At 38.6% G+C, this 12934-nt stretch overlaps 2 protein-coding genes across 3 annotated transcripts; one reads left to right on the forward strand and one right to left on the reverse strand.

The window, feature by feature from the left end:
• The first annotated feature begins 3024 nt into the window (after positions 1-3024).
• lamtor3 (late endosomal/lysosomal adaptor, MAPK and MTOR activator 3) lies at positions 3025-5245 on the forward strand. 2 transcript variants are annotated; one of them, XM_033987961.2, is made up of 6 exons: positions 3025-3083; positions 3897-3931; positions 4012-4070; positions 4197-4330; positions 4853-4919; positions 4996-5245. In XM_033987961.2, exons 1-6 carry the CDS (start codon positions 3075-3077, stop codon positions 5064-5066), a joined length of 375 nt encoding a protein of 124 aa, XP_033843852.1. In that variant the 5' UTR covers positions 3025-3074; the 3' UTR covers positions 5067-5245. The 2 variants fall into 2 exon arrangements, with proteins under 2 accessions (XP_033843852.1, XP_033843851.1); XM_033987960.2 differs by having other exon boundaries at positions 4853-4916; positions 4993-5245.
• Positions 5246-5601: 356 nt separating this feature from the next.
• Positions 5602-12858, reverse strand: dapp1 (dual adaptor of phosphotyrosine and 3-phosphoinositides). The gene is made up of 9 exons (XM_033987957.2): positions 12740-12858; positions 10880-11002; positions 9869-10002; positions 9106-9236; positions 7945-7992; positions 7815-7877; positions 7659-7744; positions 6317-6404; positions 5602-5767 (listed from the first exon to the last, which is right to left on the reverse strand). The coding sequence occupies exons 1-9, from the start codon at positions 12841-12843 to the stop codon at positions 5744-5746; spliced, it is 801 nt and encodes a 266-aa protein (XP_033843848.1). The 5' UTR covers positions 12844-12858; the 3' UTR covers positions 5602-5743.
• Positions 12859-12934: the final 76 nt, after the last annotated feature.

The following is a 12934-nucleotide window of genomic DNA, read 5'->3' on the forward strand; positions in this document are numbered from 1 at the left end:
ATGTCTAGGGCTTTGGAGAGCAGGCCTACATCATCAAAGCATATAACTAGATCAACACATGTCTCGTTATTTAATATTTCACAAGTTCTTTTTAAATAGCACCTCACATGTTGGTTGATTTAGTGTTAGGTTAAAGTGCATGTGACAGTTTACAGTATTTGTTCACTACAACACAGTTACCATAATTATATTTAAGAATTTACAACAAATCTTGCCTGGTTTGTCTAGTCTTTAGTGTGTTTGCCATTTTGTTTTTTTGCAGATATGACATATATAGAGGAACTATAATGTTAAAAAGGCCAAAACGTGTCTAAATTGCATAAAAGCTATGATTAGTGTCGTAACGGGTGAGTGTAGCGGACCAAAGGATGCAGACTCGGGGAATATTTACAGGATTTATTGTAGAAAAGGGACAAGGTACAAACAGTGGGTAATCCGGAGGTGAGCAGGTGAGCAGGTGAGCAGGAACACAGGAAACACAGGGACCGAGGACATGAAGGGACGACAGGAAGACAGGCAGACCAGACGGGCGTAGGGCAGAGCGGGCAGGAGCACGACAGGAACACAGGGACGACAGGAACACAGGGACGACAGGAACACAGGGATGACAGGAACACAGGGACGACAGGAACACAGGGACGACAGGAACGCAGGCACGGCAGGAACAAGCGAGGATGACAAACACAGCACAGACAGGGTGAGGACATGCAGACGATCTCGCACTGAGTGTCTTCCCCCATCTCCTCTTATCCACGGCAGGTGTGGTGATTAGCCAGATGGGGAGCAGGTGTGTGCGGGAGGAGCCAAGAGCTCCGCCCAGCTCCAGGTACAGGCAGGTGAGGGAGGGGGAAGAGCACACAGGGAGGAAAACCAGGAGCGGACAGTGCGGATCATGACAATTAGACATATAAAAATAGACCAAAACACCTTTATTTTGTTAAATCGATGTTTGGAAAAATGCTTTCCTTGTGCATAAATTGCCGTTTCATTGTCGTTTTCATTTTGATGGAATTTTCTGGGTTGATGACATAGGTAGAGGTATTTTGTTTTAGAACTCAGCACTACTTCCTGTATTTTTGTACTTTTCTTCTCAACTTTTTTTAAATAAACTGCCACTTAACTGAGAAATATTTACCACTGGTGCTATCCCACCAAACCAAATCATAATTACAACCTGTCAGATGCACTTTAACCCTTTGTATGCCTGCAGATATGGAATAACCTCCTGCTATGGCCAATGCATAAGCTGTGATGTTCAGTGGTGTTAAATCAGCTTAAAACAAGTGCAAACCTAAGAGAAAGCTGCCCCAAGATGCACTCAATTATATAACTGCAGCAGTCTGTGCGTAATTACAGGGATGTGTTAAAAAGGCAATGCTTACATAACAAGTAACACACACTAAATGTAGACACAGGAGGTGAAATATTTTAAAGGGACAGTTACAGTTCGTATAGGGGAGATGAACTTATAAAAGCAGTTGTACGCAGCATCTCATCTTTGGTCTTAGGGTCAGATAGGCTATAAGAAGCCTGTCCAGATGAAACTGCAGCTGTGGGAGGGGATTAGACCAAAGCTTCACTCCTCTATGTTGGATGAGGCCTGTGGAGAAAGTGCAGACGACCAATGGGAGAAAGAGAGCTTAGTGCAACAGTAGTAAGAAACTGCTCAGAAAGTGTGTACAATCTGGGCATGGGACCAAAAAAAAAAAAAAAAAATCGATATGAATAATTATAATTTTATTGTTACAAGTACTATAACAGCTGTTAACAACAAGACATTGGCGATCTTGTCTGTATACAGTATAACATGCACTGTCTTTATTTTTTACTAGTCATTATGAGTGAGATATTCTGTATTCTTAATAAAGACTGAAATGAATTGAACTGAAGAATGATCTAGAAGTGAACATCATGTGTGTATTTCCCATCCCTAGTACAGTCTATGGTATCAATATATTTAGTGATGGGGTATTTATGAGATCATTTCAAATATATGTAGCCTAGTAATTCCACATTCTTAATCTGAACAAATAATATCACATTTTAAATAAGCAGCTAACAAATACATTTAAGGCCATTTACAGCAAATATTCAAAGGTACAGTATATAACTTTCTGGAGGTGATAGGTCACCTGCATTATTCCATGCTAATAGAAAGTTAAAATAACACTTTCGAACATACTCTGTGGAGATAGATCAGTTTTATGCCATATTGTGTTATTGTGTAACATTATAGCCAGAAACAACATTTCCATGGAGGCCCTTCTCTAGGCCAGATAAGAATCAGGTTTGTGGAGATGCAAGCTCACAGTATGGACACATGTTTTTCAGTCAAATAAATCCAACCAAAGTAAAAAATAGCATGTTTTGACATTTTGATTTAGTGTTTTTTTTTGGCTAAAAAGTTGCATACTGTAGCTATAAATATCAATTATTAAAATAGTTTACATAAAACAAATATATATGTAACAAGCTAATTATTTATTAGATTAATCAGTCACATTATTGCTGATAATTATTTCTTCCTATTTTTTTCACAGGGTAAAACATAAAGTTGTACTTTTTAGGCACCTTTACTCCTCCTACTTTACGTTACATTATAATAATACTTATACTTAAATACAAGCTTTGGTTACTCTTCCCACTAGACATTTCTGGTACCTCTCTGTCATAGGTCTCTCACTGGTCCGTTTAAAGGAGGAAAAGTACATGCAGTCTCACTCCATCCAACAGGGGGCGCTGTGAGTTGTCCCGCTGGAGCCGGAAAAGTACCCAGACGTCACATGGTCTGTCATTGTCATGTGACCCGCGCTGTCTTCACTGGTATGTTTACACGACTCTTACTAAAATGTCTATTTGACGGCAAAATATGCATCTGAAGCAAATCATCTGTTCTTAAAATTACTTCTGCAATGTTTTTTTTTACTTCTACTCTATTGACTGCTGTTGTTTAAATGGAGTGTACGTTTTAATAAAGGTGTCGTGTTGTGCCTAACAGTGCTAACGTTGCCTTGTGTGTTTACTGCTCATGTTGTCCTGTTGTTTCTGTCACAGGTCCAGTCCACCCTGCTGCCATGGCCGATGTGAGTATGTCCCGGTCCAGTCCTCTCATCATGTGGGGGCTTTGTCCTTGGCTTCTGGGGCTGAGTTATTAGGGCGTGAATGACAGCTTCCTTTACAGAAGAGGGAGAAAGTTCATACTCATATTTGGAAAAGACTGTTCTATGCAAAATTAGGAAGCTCATGAGCCATTTGGCAAGATGTATGGAGCAATTAATGATGCAATCAACTGGTATTTTTATCTGCCATTCTTCCTGCATGTAGGCAAGGCAAGTTTATTTGTACAGCACAATTCGTACACTAAGTAATTCAAAGTGCTTTACAGAATAAGAAAGACATTAAAATCACAATACAGCAAATCAAAACATAAATAATCATCATAAAATTAACATTAAGAGAGAAGAGTGCAGAATAAAAAAACCTTTCAGTCACGCACAGGTAAACAGAACCGTTTGGAGCCTAGATTTAAATATGATCAAACTAGAGGCCTGTCTCACATCTTCAGGAAGACTGTTTCATGTTTTAGCTGCATTAAACTAAAACGCTGAGTCTTTAGTCCTGACTCTGGGCTCCAGCAGGAGGCCGGTCCCTGAAGTCCTCAGAGTGTGAGATGGTTCTTATGGCAACATGTCGGAGATGTACTTTGGTGCTGCAAAATAGACTACATTTTCTAATCATTTGACAAATATTAGAGCACACATAAGAGTTTATTCGCCTTTCAATCTGACCCAAAACATCACATGCACCCGTATACATCTTACACCTGTATTCTGAGTTAGAAAATATGATTTCCACAAACCAAGTACAGGTGATTTATGAGTCATGTCTCATTTTAGGATTTTAAAAGATTCCTGTACAAGCAGCTGCAAAGGTAAATATGTTTTTCAAAAGCATTTATATCTGAATATAACTTCTGAGATTACTGTGGTGAATAATGTATTGTGTTGACAGTGTTGAAGGTCTTCATGCCATTGTGGTGACAGACAGAGACGGTGTCCCAGTTATTAAAGGTAAACAACATCAGTAAACCACCATTTAAGGGCAAATAGCATTTCCCTCCCTCTTTGGGATAGTCATCATTTATTTAAGTGGAAAATACATTACACTGATTTGTTGTTTTTGTTTGCTTTGTGCAGTTGCTAATGACAACGCCCCCGTCCATGCCCTGAGACCGGGTTTCCTGTCCACCTTTGCTCTGGCCACAGACCAAGGCAGCAAGCTGGGCCTGTCTAAGAACAAGAGCATCATCTGCTATTACAACACTTACCAGGTAACTCCTACAGTTATATCTATCACATATCTGTACTGCACTGGCATTGTTTAGAGCAGTTAGACATAGAGCTGGATACCATTTGAATTTCAGTTTCTTTCAGTAATTAAACAATATCAGGCTGTAATAATGATATTTTAACCATAATTCAATGCATACTTTGTTATATTGCATTAAAATAATTAATTTTCATTAAATGTGAATGAAATAGTAAATAAATAAATCACATACAAATATAATGCTTGTCATAATTTTGTCAATATCTTCATGTGCAGTATTTTACACATCAGTTAACCCCAAACTATTACCTTTTCAGGACTGTTGCATATGCACCTCTCTTTTCATGGTTTAGCTTGCGTAATTGGTCATTACATACTTTGCATACCATACTCTGTCATGTAACCAAACAAGCTCACGTTTGAAGTAATTAAGTCATTGTTTTGTAGTCAATCTTGTACAGTCTGTTCTTATGATTTATCAGTTTTATGTTTTAATAATATTTGATTCATTCATCAACCACAGATTGTACAGTTCAACCGTCTGCCGCTCGTCATCAGTTTCATTGCGAGCAGTAATGCCAACACAGGTTAGAGCGGTTAGCAAAGCAGCATTTTCATATTTTTTAGATGAATTCTGAAAATGTTTACACTTTCTGTGCACAGGCCTGATCATGAGTCTGGAGAAAGAACTGGCCCCACTAATAGATGATCTGAGGCAGGTGGTGGAGGTCACATGATCCCCAAAATGCTCCCCCATTTGGTTGTCTCCATGTGCAGTGTTCTATCTAAATACTGATTAACCTGTGCGTCATGTACTGTCTGCTACTGTTGAACTCTTTCTCATAAACTATAAACCAACCTCCAATTCAAATGAAATGTTTTCTATGCTTTGTGTAAATATAATAAAGGTGAAATATTGCACATAAACTGACTCTTATGTGTATTACTAGGGCTGTAGTGGACTAAAGAAATTCTTAGTCGACATGTCTTGCCGATCAATTAGTTGACTAAAAAGGTGGCCTGGCTCTCCAAACTATTATGTATTTGTATGTATCTGACCCAAACTGCACTCATAAGACTACACCTGCACGGGAGTTCATGCAAAAACAACTATTACTACTATGTGTTTATATAAAGACAGATAAAACTGGTGAATCATTAGTGTAATCTGCCTTTTTACATTGTTAAAACTTGCCACGCATGTAGAGATAGAAAGAATGGACATTGCAAAATCAGAAAAGCACCTTTATTCAAAACAATTCCAAGCACATGGTGGGGGTGTAGAGTTCATTCCAGTACAAAAGTTCCCCATGTTTTGTGTCAATAAATAATACCAAACATAGAGGTCTTGCCAATAACTGAAAATGGAAGTGTGAACAGATATGGAAGCTCCAGTAGTTTCTTGGGGCACGGGTCATCGGCCTTTTCTTATTTGTGACTAAAACACACATATTTACATTATTTAGCTTGTCAGTAAATGTGTACATAGAAAACAATATTCTTATTTCAGGATCTCTTTAGTCATTGCCAAAACTTATCACTCTAGTTTCCTCGCTAACACGATGTCCACTTTCACTTTCAGAGAAGGGACAGAGAACTGACTGGTGATGAGACTTTTAGCTTCTTTATGGGAAATGAATATTTTGGATCTGTTCTAGAAGAATAAAACTGGATCTGTTCATTTCAAAGAGCTGTTGAAAGACTGTTTTGTTTTTTTTTTATATGAGAGAAGCCAAAGTGAGAACTCATTTTATCTAGAAACTAATCACAGAGAGGAACGACCAAGGCCAAGATGAGACAATATTAATATTTTTAAAACTAAATGTTATTATGATTCTTTTTTGTGCTCTGCTTCTGTGCTATAATCCTCATGTTGGCTCAGTGTTAATCAGTATAAATGCTTAAAAATTATAAAAGAAAATTCTTCCGTTCTTTTTGCACGTCAAGGAACCGTTCAGAAGAATCGGCTCATGTTAGTAGCACTCACCAGTTTCCACTTGAGTATCTTGATCCACTCATCAGCCTCCACACCGGTCTTTGCACAAACATAAAACGTCCTCTCGGGAAACACCATACTGAGAAACACACACATTTGCTTCAGATTGTAACCATGGGCTGATTGTACGTTATATAAAAGGATGATCTGCTCATCTCATACATCCACAGACAGTTCATGTAAAAAAAATGAATGTACAGCCAGGTCAATAAGCAGGTGTTATCCATAATGAAATCCAAAGTCTAAAACTGGAATAGATGGATGCCCTTCCTGTCACTAGCATATGTATAATATTGTGGACTTATCATTGTTATTGAACTGTAGTATGAGGTGATGTTTAAACCAGCTGCCAGTGGTGGAAGGTAACAAAGTAAAAGTAATAAAGTATTGCACTGGTTATTTTTTACTATGTACTTTTACTTTTTAGTCTAAAAATACATTTTTAAAAGGGTACTGTAATACTTTTACTCTGCAACTGTATTTTTACTTAAGCAACAAAATTGAGTACTTCATCCACCATTTCCAGCCACGCTCCCTGTGGTCGGCAAACGCAACCGCTCAAACTACTAAATCAAAGTCATCAAAATAAAATCACAAAAGAATACAGCTTTAAATACAGTTGTGACAAAAGCACTTCTTCCCTCCCCCATTTCCTTCTCTCTTAAACTTCCTCATTTCCAAACGCAGAGTTATGCTTGACTGATAAAGGGAAAGTACATTTTTGAACAACACTTGCCACTTGCCCACACCATTGTCTGCGTACTTACTACCAACGGGAAAGTTTATTACACTAGCGATGTGACAATACTGGTAACATGGTGACATTGCAATATTGAAAGTCTCACAATGTCTTCAGTGTTGTGTATAACGACCTAAGTGAGGACCAGCGTTGAAACCTTCTCTACACAACAACGTAAAATGCTTGGTTTTGAAAATAACTGTACCGTGGCTTTGTAGTATCAGTTCAACCACTGTGAGGAAATAGATGTTTTTAAAATAGCTGGATGTCTATTGGTTGGTTAACAGGAAAAGGGTAACTGGAGTCACAAATAGAAATAATCAGATTTCACAGCGCTCTGACTTTATTGAGACTTTGCTTGGAGTGCTCCACAATACAGTATACCATTAAACATATCTATCTCCATGGAGACAAGCAGATGTTGCCACAAAACCATGTCATAAGCCAGATCTATGGAGAGATGACCCTCACCCCACTCACATCAAGGTGTATCTTTTTGAGCAAGTGAGAAACCATAATGAAACAAATGTAATAAAACAGACCTCCCGACAAGAAAACATGCATCTTTAATGTTTGTTCACGTTTACTACTCACCAAAAGCAGTTGACTCTGTCCTGGGAATAGTCAAACTGAACCGCAGAACACTCCCGTAGGTCCAAGGTCCTGATGGGCTCTTCACACTACATAACACACACATCAGCAGTAACTCTTATGAAGTTTAACCAAACGCACAGTAGACTACGCACTCACCTCTCTGTCTCGGAAATATTTCAGCTCATATCTGTTTAATGTGAACCACCTCTGTTTCCAGCTCTGCACATACACAGTACAGTTATTTCAATATCAGGACACAGCGCCTAATGCATTTGACAGTACTTACTTTCACTATAGCTCCTTGTTTGATCAGGTAGCCCTCTTTAGTGCCAAGCTGAAATATAAGTCGCATTTATATAGTCTCATAACGTTCAAAATTGGTTATAGTTTAACACTAAATGGAGTGTATCTAGTAGTTTTGGTAGGATTATCTTTGCAATGTCTGTGTCTTTAGGATGCGTTCACACTTGTCATGGTTTGGTCCTGGTTTGAGCCCAGTTTAGTCCTGGTGTAGACTTGGTTTGGTCCTGTTATACTCCAGGTTTAGTCCCAATTTAGTCCCAGTTTTTAATGTAGTCTGCGCAAGTGTGAATGAAACCTTAGGCAAGAGACAAAAAAAAAAAAAAACTGGAATAAAGTTTAACGTCTCCAACAAAATTATTTATAAAACATGTTGCGATCATAAAGGTGTTATTGTTGGCAGTAGAAGTGACTTTAAAGTTTAAATAGATAAGGAGTGAGTGCGAATACCATGGACTGTGTATATAAATGGACATAGCTAACCAGCTAGTTGTCCATCCACTCTGTGTCCAATTCACTTTCTATTGAAAAACTGTCACCCCTCTCTCCGTAACTGCTGCTGTAAAGCTCGTCAGTTTGGTCTTAAAATGTTCATATTAACCCGCTCTGCATGATCCTGTTTTGTTTTTTTTTCACTGTTGTGTCCATAAATCAAGATATGAACATTAATAACAGACAAATCAGGCGTCTTCTTTCCCAGAGGTTGCTCCCGTAAGCGTTAGCAACAGGTTTAATTGACAGCATCGCTAAGCGCCCGCTCCCTGAAGGGCTGGAAAGGGCCTTACCTTCAACAGCCTCGCTCCGGATTGGCTCTTCGGTTGCTATGACACTCGTGGTCAGAATTCCAAATATGGAACACTGCTCTAAACTGCTGGCCTCAATTAGCTTAATTTTACTGAAGCGGAAAACTACAGGTAACATCACACTCACTTAGTCCACTTCTTTATGCAATCTATGATGAATCCCATAATCCCGTAGTATCTGGTTCGACTTGTATGTGCATTTCTGGTCTGATATTTGTAATACCTGCCCCCCATCTCATAAATTATCAAACAAATTTTACAACACGGATACTCCTTTTACCAGCACTTTGAGTTTACCTACAGTGTGAAGTGTAATATGAATGGTTACATATATATTTGGTTACCGCTGGAGCGTTGGGCACCAGGTCGTTCTCGGTGCGGCCTGTCTGTATGGCTGTGTGAACACGGACAGACTCATAGATGGATGGTTCCTCCACGCGCCAGGGGTAAGGACACTTGAGAACCATCAGCGTTCCTATAGCAACACAGTCAAGAAATATTAACACGCCAACATAATGAAAGTGGCTGGTTAAACTACACTTTTCATGAAAATGTTGTTACCATGGCTACGTCTAAGATTTTGCAGATAATCGTGCCAAGTTTTCTCCAAACATTTTTGCAACAATTTTGGTTAAGTTTGTGGCTTTACTTCCTGGTTGAGGATGGGCAGCAGATATGACATATATAGAGGAGGGTTCAGTTCTGCAACCATACTGTAAACCAAAGTCTGTCTAACTTATCTATCTATCTATCTATCTATCTATCTATCTATCTAAGGCTCCAGCAAAGGGGAGGGGGGCATCCCGTCCCCACGCGTTGAGCCGACCAGGTGAACCAATTTTTTCCTAAACTATTATTATACAATAGTGATTACTTGACAAATAAAAATACATGACATCACCTTTATCTTGTTAAATGAAGGTTTAAACTGTAAGAAAAATGCCTTCCTAGCTCATATATTGTCTCTGCATTTTGGATGGAATTTTCAGTGTTGATAACAAGTACTTCCTCTATTTTTGTACTTGTTTTCTACTTTTCTGCTCTCTCACCAAAGTACAAATGAGGAAAAACATGAAAACCTGTCAGATGCACTTTAAACAGACTCACCAGTGTCACTGCCCAAGAGAGGCTGGTTTGCAAAGTGCTTTACAAAGTCTTCAAGTGTGGGGAACTCATTGAAGCCAAATACATAACCGGTTTCTCTGCGGGTTACATGGAAATGCTTCACTGAATCCTTGGCCCTGTTTGTGAAATAATAGAACTCGCTTAAGGTAAACAAAGACTTCATTCATTATACATAAATCATTTATTAAGAATGAACCACTTAATTAAAGCCACAGTCTGTAACTTTTAACAAAAAATAAACTATAATAAAAGCAGTGGTGGAAAGTAACAAAGTAAAAGTACTGTAGTAAAATTTGTATATACATATCTGTACTTGAGTGCATTTTAAAGTGGGTACTTTTTACTTTTACCTCACTTGATTTGAGAGCAGGTATAGGTACTTTCTACTTCACTACATTTTTGAACAGGACTGAAAAGTAAAAAGTACTTTTTGTATGATTCGAGGGGTTATTTTTACCATGTTCGTGGTAACATCCTGACCAAAGTTTTTCAGTTCAAGCTTCAGCTTTGAGCAAAAATAGATACACAAAATTCATAAGAAAAATGAAGAAATTGATTTGCATTCTTACTGTGACCAAAATATGTATCATTTTTGAATCAATATCACTGCATTTAACACTTTAACAAATTAAAACACTTTTTACTCTAGAAGTACATTTTTAAATTTTAAACTTTTTCTAGGTCGATTTTTCCATGTGATACTTTTACTTTTACTTGAGTAACTTTTTACCTCTGTATCTATACTTTAACTTAACAAAATCCAGTACTTCATCCACCACTGAATTAAAGCGTATCTATTTTCACAGAGAATGTTCCAAAGTATGCTTTTAACTTTCTATTTCCATGTGAATGAAGTACCTTCAAGTAAATACTAATCCTGAATCGTTCTTAATAATGTACTATGTAACTTTCTTGGTGGGGGCTCAGCCTTTATGGCGTGCATGGAGCTTTGACTGATATGACCAAAGCAAAGGGCAGGATTGGTGGTGTTACCGGACAGAAAGGGCAAAGCTCTGTGGGCCCTCGTTACTGTTCCTCAGGAGGTAGCTCCCATCCACTCCATTGTTCAGCAGCAGGGCCTCAGCAGCGTGGCGGGACAGGTCACAGTGGTACCACCTAGGTACATAGCACAGGTGTCAATCAGACTATTTTTCTAAATGACCAAGTTCTGACATTTTTACCAGCTGGAACTACTGCTGTGTTTCAGATTACATCACCACATTTTATAGGCCAATAATATTTAATACAGCGGAATTTAACGTTCCGACGGCCCGCCCGCCTCTCAGCGCTGACAGGAAAACCGTTTTTACAGAGAAGTCAGAAATGTGGATTTGGACATCACTTACCATTGAGCGCTCTGGTTCTGTCAAACATCAACATATTCGCACAAAGTTGGTCTCATTCGTACGGTAAAGGTCCAGAGAATATAATCCAGTCAAGAAATTATGTCCACAAAGGAAGTTAGATCCTACATGTCCAATCTGCTGCAGGAAAGTGAAATCTGCTCCGTCACTTCTCTGCATTTCTTTTGTCAATTTCAAGCATAATACACTTCTGACAGCGAAGTATAAAGATCCGCGCGTAAAATTACGCGCGTGTCTTTGCGTAATTTTAAGCAGCAGTTTTGCGTTTTAAACATGACGAAACGGACAAAACAAAGGAAGTACGCGACCGAGGACACTGTGGATGTGGTCCCTCCAACCTTCGGGTTGGGGGACCAAAAGCTCTAACCACTGTACAGTGTGTTCTTTTTTTCCAGTGTGTGTTTGTTTACATTTTGAAGTGTGTGTGTGTTTGTTCACTGTTTGCAGTGTGCGGTTTGTAAATATATATTTATTTTGACCCATAGCACTTGTTTTGACTGTATTTTATATACAAATATACATTTTATATTGTGTTTTGATATGATATATAAATGTACAGTAATAGAGCAGCTGGGTGTGCAGATACAGATTCCTCTCAGTGTGAGTTTTCAGTAGAGCCTCACTGATGTCTGTGGGATGAAACATTCAAAAGTTATTGGAGTTTTTCCAAACGTTCTCCAAATGTCTTCATTCGGATAGGTTTGGAGAGGCCTGGACTTACTCATGATAAAATGATTGTAAAACTCTAATTTTTATAGGTATTGACCTCAAATTTGAAATGTAAGTTGTCAACAATCTTGTCAGTTGAGGTATGGTGTATTATTGTCCCCAGCTCCTACTGCAGCTTTCTACACCTTCATTTTCACAAAAAATTTAGGCAAGGATGAGAATTTTTTTTTTTTTTTTTTTAATGGGTGTTCCAAAGTGTATAAATGCTCATCAGACAAACTTACAGTGATTCTGACACCTGTGGGTAAAACTATAGGGTGTGACCTTTACAAAGACCCCAAACTAGTGCAGTTACTACTGAGGGTTGTAATAATGGTGATTATTTTAATTTGGAGAGGTCAGAACAAAGGCAATTTCACCAAAATGACACGGAATGTTAAGATTTCTGTTGTAATACAGTGACTTATTGGATGTAGTCACTAATAGATATGATCAGGTTCAACATTTGTGCATTTACCTTTTTACATTGTCAACCAGTGGATTTTATGGGGTGCATTTATTTGCGAGTTTATGTTTAGATTGCGTTAAAAATACCCAAAAAACACTCTCCTACAAACTACCTACAATTGTAGCTCACAACATTGATAAATAATATTCCACAACTTCTGTCTTTACCAAAGTCTTCAGTGGTTCACAGATACTCTTCACTGAACACTAGGTCTCCTTCATAAGCATTTTTCCGCATTTGTATCATAACTTCTCATTTCATCCAACACATAACCTAAGTAGACTCAGACGGTAAACAGTGTCCCGCACTCACCCCAGAGACTCCAGCTCGTCGCTCATGTCCTCTGTGATGGTGCTGTGAGAAGAGCCCAAACGCATGATCCTTTGGTTCACCACAGTCCCCTCAGTGCTGCGCATAGACTGTGTATAAAGTGGTACTGCGCTCTCAGTGCGGCTGTTTTACTGTGTGCGCTTTCCACGCTCTGTGAACACGCACCAGCTCCATGCT

The sequence above is a fragment of the Periophthalmus magnuspinnatus genome, chromosome 22 (genome assembly GCF_009829125.3).
Source record: "Periophthalmus magnuspinnatus isolate fPerMag1 chromosome 22, fPerMag1.2.pri, whole genome shotgun sequence".
Lineage (NCBI taxonomy): Eukaryota > Metazoa > Chordata > Actinopteri > Gobiiformes > Gobiidae > Periophthalmus > Periophthalmus magnuspinnatus.

Coding starts and splice junctions, on each gene's coding strand:
- lamtor3 (XM_033987961.2), top strand. Junction 4,071..4,196: donor CGGTGTCCCAGTTATTAAAG/GTAAACAACATC, acceptor TGCTTTGTGCAG/TTGCTAATGACAACGCCCCC. Junction 4,920..4,995: donor CAGTAATGCCAACACAGGTT/AGAGCGGTTAGC, acceptor TGTGCACAGGCC/TGATCATGAGTCTGGAGAAA.
- dapp1 (XM_033987957.2), bottom strand. CDS start 12,843: ATGCGCAGCACTGAGGGGACTGTGGTGAACCAAAGGATCATGCGTTTG. Junction 7,993..9,105: donor TGGTGCCCAACGCTCCAGCG/GTAACCAAATAT, acceptor CTTATATTTCAG/CTTGGCACTAAAGAGGGCTA. Junction 7,745..7,814: donor AATATTTCCGAGACAGAGAG/GTGAGTGCGTAG, acceptor TGTGTTATGTAG/TGTGAAGAGCCCATCAGGAC.